This window comes from Corvus kubaryi, unplaced genomic scaffold, assembly GCF_017639235.1.
Source record: "Corvus kubaryi isolate FWS band 111438036 unplaced genomic scaffold, C.kubaryi_AGA036_p1.0 66, whole genome shotgun sequence".
NCBI classification, from domain to species: domain Eukaryota; kingdom Metazoa; phylum Chordata; class Aves; order Passeriformes; family Corvidae; genus Corvus; species Corvus kubaryi.
The window spans coordinates 30,862,400-30,875,909 of NW_024582054.1; the positions used below are offsets into that span (position 1 = coordinate 30,862,400).

At 47.5% G+C, this 13,510-nt stretch overlaps 2 protein-coding genes across 6 annotated transcripts in view; one reads left to right on the top strand and one right to left on the bottom strand.

Moving 5' to 3' along the window:
- Positions 1-39: 39 nt before the first annotated feature.
- Positions 40-6,179, top strand: TRMT5 (tRNA methyltransferase 5). Of its 3 annotated transcripts, XM_042047661.1 has the most exons (6): positions 43-100; positions 209-672; positions 1,656-2,305; positions 2,600-2,724; positions 4,192-4,846; positions 5,896-6,179. In XM_042047661.1, exons 3-6 carry the CDS (start codon positions 1,747-1,749, stop codon positions 5,958-5,960), a joined length of 1,404 nt encoding a protein of 467 aa, XP_041903595.1. In that variant the 5' UTR covers positions 43-100; positions 209-672; positions 1,656-1,746; the 3' UTR covers positions 5,961-6,179. The 3 variants fall into 3 exon arrangements, with proteins under 3 accessions (XP_041903593.1, XP_041903595.1, XP_041903594.1); XM_042047659.1 differs by lacking the exon at positions 209-672 and having other exon boundaries at positions 40-100; XM_042047660.1 differs by lacking the exon at positions 43-100 and having other exon boundaries at positions 141-672.
- A 2,008-nt stretch (positions 6,180-8,187) lies between these two features.
- Positions 8,188-13,510, bottom strand: part of MNAT1 (MNAT1 component of CDK activating kinase) — a 119,213-nt gene continuing 113,890 nt past the window's right edge. For 2 of the 3 annotated variants that reach the window (XM_042047666.1, XM_042047665.1), the window contains exon 8: positions 8,188-9,427. In XM_042047666.1, the coding sequence (XP_041903600.1) occupies positions 9,307-9,427 (121 nt within the window). In that variant the 3' untranslated portion in view covers positions 8,188-9,306. The remainder of the gene's footprint in view (positions 9,428-13,510) is intronic. The other variant, XR_006019340.1, reaches the window with a different exon arrangement.

Below are 13,510 nucleotides of genomic sequence, written 5' to 3' on the forward strand. Positions count from 1 at the left end.
GGGGGGGCGTGGCCTCCGCCCCGGGCCCTCCGCCCCGGGCCCGCCCCCCCCGGCGCAGCGGCGATGACGCGCGCGCGCTGCGCGCGGGGCCCGGCATGAGGTGAGGGCGGGGGCGGGGGGCGCTGAGCGGGGGCAGCGAATTCCCTGAGGGGAGAGCGGGATAAATGGGGATCGTGGGGTTGAGGAAAAGGATGGTGTCTCTCCGTAGGCGCCTTGGAAGGCGGTTGCCGTGGTCTCCAGCCAAACCCAGCGCTGCGGGCGGCTTTATCTTACGGGCTTAATCCAGTACCGAGAAGCGACAGGATGAGAGGACACGGCCTCAAGATACGCCAGGGGAGGCTTAGGTTGGACATTAGGAAGAATTTCTGCACAGAAAGCGTGATCAGACATTGGAACCATTGTCCAGGAAAGTGGTGACGTCACTGTCCTGGAGGTGTTTAAGGAAAGATTGGGCGAGGCAGCCGGTGCCGTGGTGGTATTCGGCCACAGTTCGACTGGATCATCCCAGAGGTCTTTTCCAACCTAATCGATTCTCTGATTCTGAGAATCTCGCAACCCGTTTCCATCCCCAGGAAAACGCTCCAGGAAGAGCACGGGGATGCTCAGGCCTCTGGATGAGGGATTTCTCCTGTGCAGCAGACGTGAGGAATGCAGTGTGTCTTTCTGAAGGAGGTGTGCTCTGCCAAAACGCTGGCTTAGGGAAGTGGGCTGCCTGGGAGATGTAGGGAATCTCAGCGAGGAGCTGGGATTTGGGGGGGAGAGGGGATGGGAGCAGGAGCAGCTTTGCCAGAGTTTGGGCACAGCAGGTTTGTGAAGGAGAGAACACAGAGCCTGTTGTTAGCCTGGAGAGGGGCAAGGCTGAGGGAGGCAGGCAAGAGAACCAGTTCCCTTTCAGAGCCTCTCTCTCAAAACAAGCTTCCCAAAAAGTCAGGAGAAATGCCAGCCTCCAGCATCAGCTACATCATTGGTTCCTGCCTTGGAGCAGCCAGTGGCAAGGCAGAGAATTGGGCCCTTTTGGTTTGTCTCTAGTGGAGGGAACCATTTAGAGAAGTGTAAAGCCTCTTTTCAGGTTCTCATCCCATGGATGAACCGGGGCTCAGTGGCAGGAACAGACATTACTAATGGTCCTCTGGGGAACATTGCATTTAATGAATGACCTTTCTGGCATGCATCTCATGGTGCAAAGATCTTACAGAGCTTGTAACCCCTTACACCGGGGCATGGCAGGCAGAAATCACCAAAGAGTGATCATGACCACTGTTGCTAATAATTGTTTTCTAGCAACGACTGCTTGGTAACAAATTTTACCAGACACAGGAGGGATCCAACGGTAGGATCAAGACAGTAGAAATCTTTCCATTTGGCTTACTGGGATTAATATCACATTTATTAGAACAAAGAGAGGTCATTGTTTTTTGGCAGGAGGGGATTATCTCGCCACTTGAAGTCAGTTAACATTTCAGTCTAAAAGTACATTTGCAAAATAACAGAAATTTGCAGTATATATTTCATAATAAAGAGCTTTACTAAACTATTGTGGATTGTTTGGTACAGATGGAAATTCTGGTTAAAGAGAACAGCAAATCCATGTGATTTGCAGCCTTTTAAATGGAATGATTACATAATGTCTATAAAATGAATAATTTCTTTTCTAGGACTTTGTGGAGATTGGGATACTGTGCCAGACTACTGAAAACTAATCATTTTAGGACAGCTGCATCAAATACATCATTTCCAGCAGTTTGGATGCTATTGGCACAACATTCTGGCAGAATTCCTGGGCTCTTTGTAGTAGTTAAAAAAAATACTTTCTTCACAATGCCTGAAACCATGGAGGATAAAACTAATCCAGAACTGTATTTGCCACATCCTGGAGTGCGTGGGATGATAGTGCTCAACAGAGAGGCTTTCAAAAGGACAGTGGTTGTTCCAGCTCTTAAAGTCAAAAAAGAAATTGTGAGTAGTGTGCTGAAGTCCCTAAAACAATCAGTACTGCAGCGTCCCAGCCTCAAGCGGGTGGTGGAGGATCCAGAGGATGAGGACAGTAGGTTTGTTATCCTGGATCCTCATAAAATACCAGAATTCTCATTAGGAGAGTCAGAGCAACAGGTCCTGAAACAGCTCAGTGTCCATCCTGAGGTGTCCAAGTACCACCTGGAGCTGACTTATGAGAATTTCAAGTCAGAGGAGATCCTGCGAGCTGTCCTTCCTGAAGGTCAAGATGTCACCTCTGGATTCAGCCGTGTTGGCCACATTGCTCATTTGAATCTCAGGGATCACCAGCTGCCCTACAGACACTTGATTGGTAGGTGAAACAGCTCCTCCCAGGCAGGTGTTTGTGTCATTTGTGTATTGTTAATGAGATATGTACTGAGGGGCACAGTTCTCTCACCGTGTGGTGCTCTCACCGGACTGAGCCCTGGGCCAGGGTGAAGTGTGTGCCTTAGAAAGGTCACAGCTGCAGCCCTGGGTCGTTAGAGGGAGGGTGTTCCAGCACACACTCACTTTTATTAATTCAGCTGTAAACAGCAGGTTTGTTGTTGTAGAACATTAAAAGGTCCTGGTCCCTTAATGAGAATTACCTCTTACTCTCTTTCAGGCCAGGTTATAATGGACAAGAATCCAGGAATCACCTGTGTAGTGAATAAAACCAGTATTATTGACAGCACATACAGGAATTTTGAAATGGAAGTGCTTGCTGGAGAGAACAACCTGGTAACCAAGGTACAGGGCTTCCCCCCTGGTATTTTAAATTTAATGTGCTAAAACCCAAAGGCATCTTCTGGAGAGATGTGATGTAGGGATGCTGCTGAGACCATTCCTTTGCACAGTGCCCTTCCTGACACCTGTCTGAGCCTAATGGTTGGCTGTTACTTCTGAATTCCTTTCCTTGGCAGATCCTGGTCTGCCAAGGGCAAACTTAGCCATAGGGATCAGGAAGACATGTATTCTTCCAAGTTCACAGCCTAGATTTAATGATGTGGATTTCATGTAAGAAAATGCAGTTTCCTAATTTGGCCAAGCCTTGTTCAGTGGCTAGTACAGAAAGCAAGAATGTGGTTTTCAATCTCACCAACTTTGCAACTTAGGCAACATTTTGCCTTTGCCTTTTTCCTTTCCTGTCAGCAGCAAGACAAACCTCATGTCTCCTCTGCTCTGACATTTATCAGGTGTAATCACTGTGGAACTGCCAAGTGTTCTTCACATAGGGTTTCTTGTCTGTAGCTGGAAACTTGGCCACTGCTTCCACAAAAATATTTTCTCTTATCTGTTAGCAGCTTTATACTTTCAAAAGAGAAAACATGAGATTACCAAATAAAAAGGTTGAATAGCTTGATGGGACATCCTGTTCCTGCAGAGAGAAGGCAGTTGGATTGTCAAGGCAGCAGTGACAATTGAATATTATGCAGATGGTGTCACCACACACCTGCACGCCATGGAGCTGCACCCAGCAGTGCAGAGACACCTCAGGGTGTTCCTTGCTTGTGGTGGTGTGGATCCCACATTACTGTACTTTGGAATCAGACAGTTCCATGTGCTGGTGCAAAGAGAGTATTATCTTGCATCCCATTCTCATCTGAATAAATACTGTTCCTTTTCAGGTCTGTTCTTAAGATAGTGGTCATCCCAAAGCTTGGGTTTGGATCAGTTTCCAGACTCTGTCACCTTGGGAGATGAAATACAGTATTTTTCAAGCTGCAGAACTGGTTCCCAGTGGCTTTAAATTTGGCTGACAGTTCCTGTTCTTGGGCCTATCATTCTCAGACGCTTATTTACTGTGTGCACTCCGCAAAGGAGGGCTTGAGGCATCTTTCCAAGGTCTGCTTTCAATAAAGGAGTTGTCAGCCATCCACAAAGCTCTTGAAAACCCTCAGGTTTTTTTTAGGGTCATTTTAAGTTGCTGCTTTATTTCCACCTGGTGATTGAGACCTGCATAAAGCTAGCCATTGGGATTGACACTGGGGACATGCTGTTTGTGATGAGTTGATCTGTTGATTTAAGATCTGTTTATTTGATTGCTTAGTTGATCTGTTTATTTAAGATCCATGAGTGCTACCAGTGGGACAACGCTGATGTAAATGTTATCTTTAGATAAGGCACCTTGGTTTTCGGTTGTCTTAATTACTGATAATGCTTAAATCTGCTTGGCATTTGAACACAGAGGCTTAAGCAAATGTTTTGGACTTTCAGGTCAAAGAAAATAACATTGCCTATGAACTGGACTTTTCCAAAGTCTACTGGAACCCGCGCCTGTCCACGGAGCACGGCCGCATAGTGGAGCTGCTGAAGCCCGGCGATGTCCTCTTCGACGTCTTCGCTGGGATCGGACCTTTCGCCATCCCAGCAGCCAGGAGAAAGTGCCGCGTGTTCGCCAACGACCTCAACCCCGAGTCCTACACCTGGCTCCTGCACAACTGCAAGCTCAACAAAGTGGACACCAAGGTAAAAGCGTTCAACATGGACGGCAGGGACTTCCTGCGGGGGCCGGTGAGGGAGGAGCTCAGCAAAGAGCTCCCGCTCCTGAAAGAAGAACAGAAAACCGCTTTCCACATAGTGATGAATTTGCCAGCTCTGGCTGTGGAATTTCTGGATGTTTTCAGGCATCTCTTGGTCGGGGAGCCCTGCAGCCCTGCTGGCCTTCCCACTGTGCACTGCTACGGGTTCTCCAAACACAGCAACCCCACCAGAGACATTCAGGAGCGAGCGGAAGCTTCACTGGGAACCTCCTTGGCTGGACGCTGTTCCACGTTCCTGGTCAGGAACGTGGCGCCCAACAAGGAGATGCTGTGCCTCAGTTTCCAGATCCCAGCAGATGTGCTCTACAAGAGGCCCTGCCCTGATGAAGGTAAGGAACAAGACTCCCATGAGGAAGTGGGATCTCAGGCTGCACCTTGTGCTGCCTCAGGCTGGTCCCACCTGGTCACCCCGTGGGCCACTCCAGGCGTGTGACAGCGGTGTGGATGTAGCGCTGAGCGCAGAGGTGGCCGGCAGGACCAAGCGCCTGCACGTGTGCAGCAGCTGCAGGGCTTCCTCATTCTTGGTAACAGCAGCCTAATCCTCTGATCCCAGCATGAGCCTCCCCAGAAAAATGGTGGACTGGACAGGATCACCCCACAGGCCATAAACCAGATCTTTATGCCTCAGGTTGTGCACTGGGGGAGGATGGGGACTCAGTGATCCCTGTGGGCCCTCCAGTGCAGGATACTCAGTGGCTCTGTGATCTAATGCCAAGTACCTGTCTCTGTTAGCTCAGTACTTCAGAACTGGAGCTGCATTTTTGCCCAGATCAGTGCACTTCCAAGGGACTGGTCCCAGCTCTGACCTTCTCCTTATGCTGACACAGACTCAGTGAGGTCTGGAGTCACTACATCAGCAGAATCAGGTTCTGTACCCGAGTGAATATAATTGAGACATAGATACCCTTAGAGATCTTCAGTGCTGAATTTGGTTGTTTTGTGAGGGTTTTTTTTGTTTATAGTTGTTCATTTGTTCTTGAAGTACTTGTAGAAACTGGTTGGTTTCAGTGATCTTGGGCTTTGCACTACATGACAAAGGGGGCAGAGGAAGGCTCTCAGTCTGCAGTTACATGAACTGGAGGAAAGGAGGTTTTTATAAAGCTTTAATTCCATGAAACTTACTTTTATGCTGTTGTTGGGTAGCACTGAAATGTAGGTCAAAATACACCTCCCTACAGGTTTTTTGAAAGACTTTTTTGGCATTCAATAAAGACCCCCCATTACTGCTGTAACATTTTCATTTGTGACTGTTAATCCTTATTTTAACTCTCATCTCTTCCTGTTAAATCCCTTGACAGAGCTCCCTGTTCCAGAGCTTGTGGTTAAGTCAGTCTGTTTACTGTACATTAAATAACTTACTTTTTCTAACCTTTTCCAGCAAAACCAGCCTCGAAACGTCTGTGTACCAGCCAAGATTCTTCTGAAGAGAAGTTACTGAGTTGAAGACCAGAGCTATGGTGACTACCTGAGTTTGTGTAAAGGATATTTAGGTTTTACCCCGTGAGTTACTGGGAGCATACCTGTGTTCCTGTCGAGTTGCAGCTTTCCTTTGGGAGCCTTGCTTCCTGCAGTCTCCTTTTCTTCTCATTGTGGGATCGACTGAAATTGTTGTTACTACAAAAAATTAAAACTCTGCTCTTTTATAATAAATGTGTTTTGGTACTTCCCTGCTCTCCATTGTTCCACGCCCTGTGCTAATTCAGGGGCATGGCCTGGGGTAGTTTTCTGCTGTGGCATTTTGATAACGTGCAAGTTGTGGGGAGAACAGATTTTTATGTCTTGTCAGGTCTAGAAAGGTGACTTATATAACCCCTGCCCTGGATTCTCCCTGACAGATGTTTTGGGTTCAGAATATTGGATTATGGTTAGCAGATGCACAAACAGCTCTTGTGTAAGCAAGGTAACCTTTCAAAAGCTTAACCTGAGATACCAAAAGGGCCAAATAGCCCGTATCCTGAGGTTTTGAGTAAAAAATGCTTTTTAACACCAAGATTTAGTTAGGGATTAGTTGACTCCTAACTTTGTGTTTGTCCATGGTTAGAGCCAGAAAGACTTTAATGCCTTTTGCACATTTACAGAAGAAGTTCATGCTTGCATTTCAGTTCTAGGCTGAAACCAGCACCTGAAAAACAGTTCTGTCCTCCTGAAACCGTGTCCTCCTGTGGCTTTTGTGCCTCTGCCCTCCCCCGGCTCTCCCCACCTCGGCCTGCTCCCCTGCTGCAGTCCCTGGATGATCTTTCTGGCTGCCTGCTTGGATTCTGCAGGGATTTAAAAAGCCTCTGCCTTTGATTTCCTTTTCTTACCCATCCAAACTATTGTTGGGCAATGTCAACCACAAATAGTTTATTTGGCCAGAGAACTCAGCTCGCCCTCAGAGTTTCAGATATTTTCCCTCAGCCCAAGCTCCAAGCTCACGCCCAGCAACCAGATGTCTGTCACCCTCCTGGCCCTGCTGCTGTGGCTCCAGCCCTGAGCCTGCAGCCCGCTGCATGTTTGGTTCTCACCTAAACACCGCCAAGGGCCACGGATTTGTTTTGCTCGTGGCTCCATGTGATGGCCTTTCCTTCCCTTGGCTGCACAGCTGCTGTTTGGAGCAAGCCCTGGCAGCCTGGCTCCTGCAGGATCACATTTATCCATCCCCAGGGAGGCCATCATGACTCACCCGTGTATGCTGACTCCTCCCTGGCCCGCGCTGCAGCCCGAGCGTTCCTGCACGGGCCTTTAACACCGAGTCCCCGCGGCTCCAACCTGCGCGTGCTCTGCTCCCGGGCGCTGCTGCTGGGATCCTGCCCCGGCCTCGCTGCTGCTCCGCTGCCTCTCACGTTTCCTGACAGCACTGCTGCTCCCCAGCTGCTGCCCTCTGGCTTTCCATAAACATCTGAAAGTGGCTCCTGTTCTTCAGAGCTCTCCACAAACACTGCTGGAGCAATAAGGCCCTCCACCGCTCTGGAATGATGCAGCCACCCTGGGATCTCTGCCTGACACAGACTGCAAGTCCCTGTGACTCCACATTGCCTCAGAGCCTGGATTTAGGGCTTGGCACCACTGCACCAACAGAAACCAAGCTTTGATCATCATTTTTTGGTCAAGCCTATAAACTACATAACTGATTTTCACTAAAGCATCCCAGAGCAGGGAAGGATTTGAGCTGGTAAAAGTTTTGTTCCCTTAAGGACTGAATGCTAGTGTTACTCCAGCAGCATAACTTTAGATGCCAGTTTAGCAGATACGTCACTCCACTCATAACCAGGGGGTTTCCAGCTTTCTGTGCAGTTGCCAATTCTGTGTACAAGAAATGAAATAATAAATAATAGCCAAGCTACACACAAGTTCATAAGTGTATTGAAATTATAAATATTAATATGCATCTGCATGTTAATATGCATTAGGTCATTAGGGCATGTCCTGGAGCTTTACAAACTGAATATAAACAGATCATGGGTGAGGTGCATCTTTGCTAGTCTGGGTGAGCCTGGGAGAGGGGAGAGAAGAAAAGGGAGAAAGGAGAGGAAGGGAGGGAAGGGAAGGATCTGATCATTTCCTCACCTCTGCCTTCCATAACATTCCTTGTCAGCAGCTGTTCTGGGCACAACCAACAGGATTTCAAAGGGCAATGGAAATTTTGCCAAGTTCCCCCATTTTCTTTAATAAGAAAGCACCAAGTCTGGAGTAGATCTCATTCTTCTCTTTATTACAGCATAGAAAAAATACATCCATCTAGTGCGCTCCTCAGAGCAGGATTCAACAGCTGTGAGCAGGTGGCCTATAAAACGTGGTCCAAGGTCACTGTCCTGAGCAGCTTCCCATCTCCTGAAGTTTATACAGCTCATGGCAAAGTCCATCCTGCCATGGGAAGCCCATCTCTACTGCAGTTGGTCAACGTTCCATTACGAGGAGCAAGGAAGGAATACAAAAAGTAGCAGATCACATGCCAGGGATCATCCCCAAAGCCAAGGGAAGTTTCCACCTAAAGAAGCTCCTGAGTTGATGACAGAAAAGTTGCAAATGGAGATAAACAGGAGAAAACAAACATACAAAAGCAAAACAAACAAACCCCAAAAGGGAACCCCACAATTCTGACTGCTTCAGTGAGTTCACCTTGTATTGAGGCTTCTTAGATTGCTTCTAGAGCACCTCAGCCAAAAGAGCTTGAGCTAAAGATTTGTTTTCCAGGCAAAGGTAAGAACCAAGTGACACACAGAGGAAGGATCCCACACAAGAGTTGTGTCAGCGTATTTCCAGAGTTTCTCATCTCATCCAGCTGGCAGGAGGAAAAACCCACTTGCCTAAACTGGGGAAACGAGTTTTATGGGAAGAAAATGTAGGCTTGAATATTGACACTAAATGTTATAATCAAAATGGCATTTAAATGCTTGTGCAAATAAAACTCTGCAATAAGAGTAAAACCACAAACTTTAATAAAGTCTGGCTTTATTTTAAAAAAGTTTACAAGTGTATTTCTTTAAGCCTCAAACGTACACAGCTGAGTTATTCACATCTTCCATTAGATGTGGCTTATTTCTTCAGCCTCCCTCAGCAAAGTGCCACATGACTAACGAGTTTCCCCCTCCACAAGAATGTATCTACCATTTTACAAAGCTCTCGTTCAGACAGGGTTTGTTTTTTCCCTTTAACACTTAAACACAGCTGGTTTTGCACCAGAGGAGTGCACAGAGCAGTGAGCGCAGCCCGGCTGGTGCAGATGGCAGCAACCCTGCCCCACCTTTGCTGGCTTGGGTCGCTCCTCGCCCCGCTGGGTGTCCCTTGGTCACAGGCCGGCGCTCCCTGGCTAACTGGGGTGCCAGAAGAGCCCGCTGAAAGCGTCCTGCAGGGCGCGGTGACAAGCCAGGGAGGACGCGTAGCCCCCGGCCAGGTCCTGTGGAGAGGCGGCTCGAACGTGGGTGAGGTACCTGCAGCAAAGAGCGGCGTTATTTCAGAGCAGAGCAAACACACCAAACACCCCTGTAGTTCACAGCACAGCGAGGTTGAGGCTGCTTTTGGAAAAAGCAAGGAGACGGAGCTGCCCACTGCCCGCTGAACACATCAGGATAAAACTTCTGTGAGTTAAAGCAATGATGCACCTTCAACCAGGCTGCCCCAGCCAGCGCTCTGGGACAGCGGGAGGTGGCACAGGGTTAAGGGCACCCAGGGGTTTGTGTTCCCTGTGCTCTCTCTGGGGGATGCCTCATTTCCCCACTCCCATCGGTCCTGCCAAGAAAAGGACACCACCAGAAGCTTTCGGGCACTCCCACAGAAACAGGAGGGTTTCAGCTCTGCCACTTAACGCCAGACACTCCCCCAAGTTGACTGTGCCAGTTGGTCTGAGGACCACAGGGCTGAGCTTCCTGCCCTTGGCTTACCTGTGCCTGGAGCCCACTGACCCTGGGAATTAGATCTGTGGGAGGCTGCCATCACTTTGGCTAACAATGGCCCTAAACTTCACCACTAATTAAGCATCATCACCCATTTGCAGAGCCATCTAATAGTACCCCAAACCTCCCAGACCGTTGAGTTGACATGGAAACAAGAGCTGACATGGAAGCAGGAGTTGATGTGGAAACACAAACCCCGCTGCCTGTGCTGGCACTGCCACTCTTGGCTCCCCGTGGCTCCTTCCAAGGGCTCCACCCCAGCCACACATGCTGAGAGCTCCTGTTAAAGGATGGCTTCATTCCACACTGTAACCCTACAGCTCTTGCACCCCACGAGAGAGGTACAAGACAGATTCTCCACTAGTTTTGCACCAAAACCCCATCAAATAGACGGACCCACAGCCCAGCAGGACCAGCATCACAACCCTCTCCAATCCCGACCACCAGACACAACCCCATAAACAAGAAGCGCTTTCCACAAGGAGCAACGCTTCAGCCGCTGTTTTGATTCCTCACTTGGTACATGTTGCTCCTGGGAAGGTTGAGTCATTCCACCTCTGGCTTGGCAATCCAAGCATAAACTTGCAAAACGCACACAGCCTTTTATAATGTTATCCCGAGAAACCTAAAACAGCTGCACTTTTGGCAGGAAAATACAGGACCACCAGTAAAATATCCAAAACAGTTGCATCTTTTAATTTATGACTGTACACTGTTTCCATAAAGAGTATATAAAACAGGTCAGATTTTATAGGTAAGACATAATAAACAGTCATACCCATTGATGCCGTAAAAGCATAGAAAAAGAGATTACTGAGAAATGATTAATTACAGTTTTAAAAACTGTATTTCTTGCACCTAATAACCACAATGCACAGACATGAGCAATGTCTCTGAGGCATTCTTGGTGAGATGCTGAAGGTGAGACTGAATTTGGATCCTGTGACTGAGTTGAGGTGCTTTGTACCAAGTTGTGAGAGAGTCTGGCCCTCACTGCCAGACACTGGTTCCCATCAGCACAGACACAGGCAGGGGAGCACAAAATAATAATAAAATAAACCTTTTTAATAGTGCTCAGTCCAAAAGAATCTACAAACACAGCAAGAAAGCTGGTCCCATCTCTTAATTTGCAAGGGGAGGTGGTTTGCAGAGAGCTCCTGGTTTGTGGCAGAACACATTTTATGGGTTTTAATTTTTTTTTTAACATTCTTGCTACTTGTCCCTTAATATTTTAAGAGGAAGATCTCATCCTTCCCAAAGGACTTTTAAAACTGCTGTGGGAAACAGGAGCTCCTTTCCACAGCTAGGAACGATGGGCACTGACAACAACAAATAATTTCCTTCAAAACGCTGGTGTGAAACTACCTCAACCCTCCAAACCAGAGAGTCTTATAAAAATCAATTCCCATCTTGGATTTCACTTCTATCATATTTATTTCATTGCACAACTTCATTTTCCCCTCATGCATGAAACAGTCCAGTGAAAACGGGATTATTTTACATTTCAATATTAACATAGGTTGGTTGTGTCTTTCTCATTACTTTTCTTATCTTCTCTCACTTACATATCACTGAAAGGAGAAAAACAGAGTCTATTGTTTCCCTTTTCCTGGGACATCTGAAATTGGAGCACTAGTTTCATAAGACAACCTGACTTCCAGTCACTGCAGCACTTGTAGTTAATTGGGAGATGATCTCTGAAGCAATACAAAATCATTGCCAAAAAGGCTCCCATCGACTTCTACTGCACAGCCTGCCCTAATTCTCCTTACTCCTGTGAAACAAGCACGGCCCGCTGCTGGCTGTCAAGTGAGGCCTTTATTTTCTTGTTAAGTATCTGAGCTTACTGCTCTTGACCCATTTAATTACTGTGGTACACCAGGCAATTGCAAAGAATCTGCCACGCTGAAGCCACACAATGAGAAGCGAATGTTTTGCCGGCTTTTCCACACCAGTCCCCATCTGTGCTGCCTGATTCCAGCCATCCCCTCCACAGGAGAATCTCTCTGAACTGGATTCCTGGGGTTTCTGGCAGAGGTCAGCACATCTTTTCATGTACACCTTTACAGCAGCAGCAGGAAGAAGCGCTTGCCAAGTTTTATTTCCAAAAAGCCGAGCTCCGTTAGGTCTTGGGACCTGGAGGTAATTGCTCTCACTAGTTAGCAAATTCCAGCACACTGGGTCTGTTTTTCATAGGTTTATTTTAAGTACCTGTAAATCTTATAAGCAGAAACCAGGAAAAAGAGGTTTGCTTTTTCTGGTGCACGGTTTTTTAATGTAACTTGTTTTTACTGAGGGCAGACTAAACTCTGAAGTTAAAAAAAGCCTGCACTATTATTTTTGAGCAGGGCTAAATGGCTGTGTGTTCCCTGCCCCACCATTTCACACCTCCCATTCCCAGCAATGCCTATGCTCTGCTTCAGGCTCTGCCCAAACAAGCCCCCTTTCCTTGGCTGCAGCCTTTGGATGTTGATCTTCCCCATTAACCTTTCACGTCAGTTAAAACACGTCGTATTTTGTTCTTCATGAGCCTTGGGGGGCTCATTCCTGACCTTCAGTTTCTCATCACCGTGGAGGGGGTGGGAGGGAAAGGTGGGGGGGGGGGGGGCCAAGCCTCCTGTTTTCAAGGAAAGAGGTGTAATTCACACTCGGTTTGGAGGCTCAGAATCAAGCTGGTCATTCCTGGGAGGGGGTTTTCTTCATGCTTTCTCTTTTCCCAAGGCTGTGACACAATCCTTCACCAGGACTGTGGAGAGCAACGTGGGCTCAGCGTGGCAGCGGCTGTGACCCCCTGTGCCTTCCCAGCACAGCCCAGGAGCCCCAGCCCCCTGGCACTGCTGCTGCTGCTGCTGAGAGCCAGAGGACCCAACAGCAACACCCAGGGCCACTGGCAAACATCCCCTCACTGCTCAGCAGGGTGGTCTTGCTTCAGAGAAGTTCGGGAAAGATCTCAGAAACAATCAAAGATGATGGAGAAAGGGCACAATCAAACCTGGCTAAACCAAACACCAACCAAAATGCAAACTGAAAATCCCCCAAACAAAAAGAACCAAACATCCAACCAACAAGCCCAAACCACCCCGTAGTATGTCCCTTCACCCACCCAACTGAAAGTACCAGTGCTAGGGATTATTTCACACAATCTTCCCTGGTACCCAAGATAAATACACTCCTCCCAGGGGTGTTTCTGCAGATGCACCACTTAGAGATACATATGGAATAACTGTGTATTTGGCATACAGATTTTTTTTACCTATTAGGTATTTTATGGGAGTGAAGAAAAGAAAAATCATTCACAAGTTGTTTGACGAGGGAAAAAAAAGAAATCATTTAATTCTATTCCACAGAATGATTTACTACTCATCTGATTATCTGCAATATCCAAGACAGAAAGTAATGGGGCAGACATTAGATCTGGGAAATTTTCCAGATTCATCATTTAAATAATAAATAGTGGTTGCATAAAGCAAGCAAAATACTCCAGTCTGGAAAACTGTGTGAAGCATTAGCAAGGCAGTAGCATAGGCTGCTGCATTCCTGAGCCTTTCTGGAGACAGCATTTTCATTAGATTTACCAATCCCTAGGATGAGCTATTGCTGCATTACCCAGAGTGAGCTTGC

Excerpts from the sequence above, each read along its gene's own strand:
- TRMT5 (XM_042047659.1), top strand. Across the intron at positions 2,725-4,191 it reads AGAACAACCTGGTAACCAAG|GTCAAAGAAAATAACATTGC; the intron begins GTACAGGGCTTC and ends TTGGACTTTCAG. Across the intron at positions 4,847-5,895 it reads GAGGCCCTGCCCTGATGAAG|CAAAACCAGCCTCGAAACGT; the intron begins GTAAGGAACAAG and ends AACCTTTTCCAG.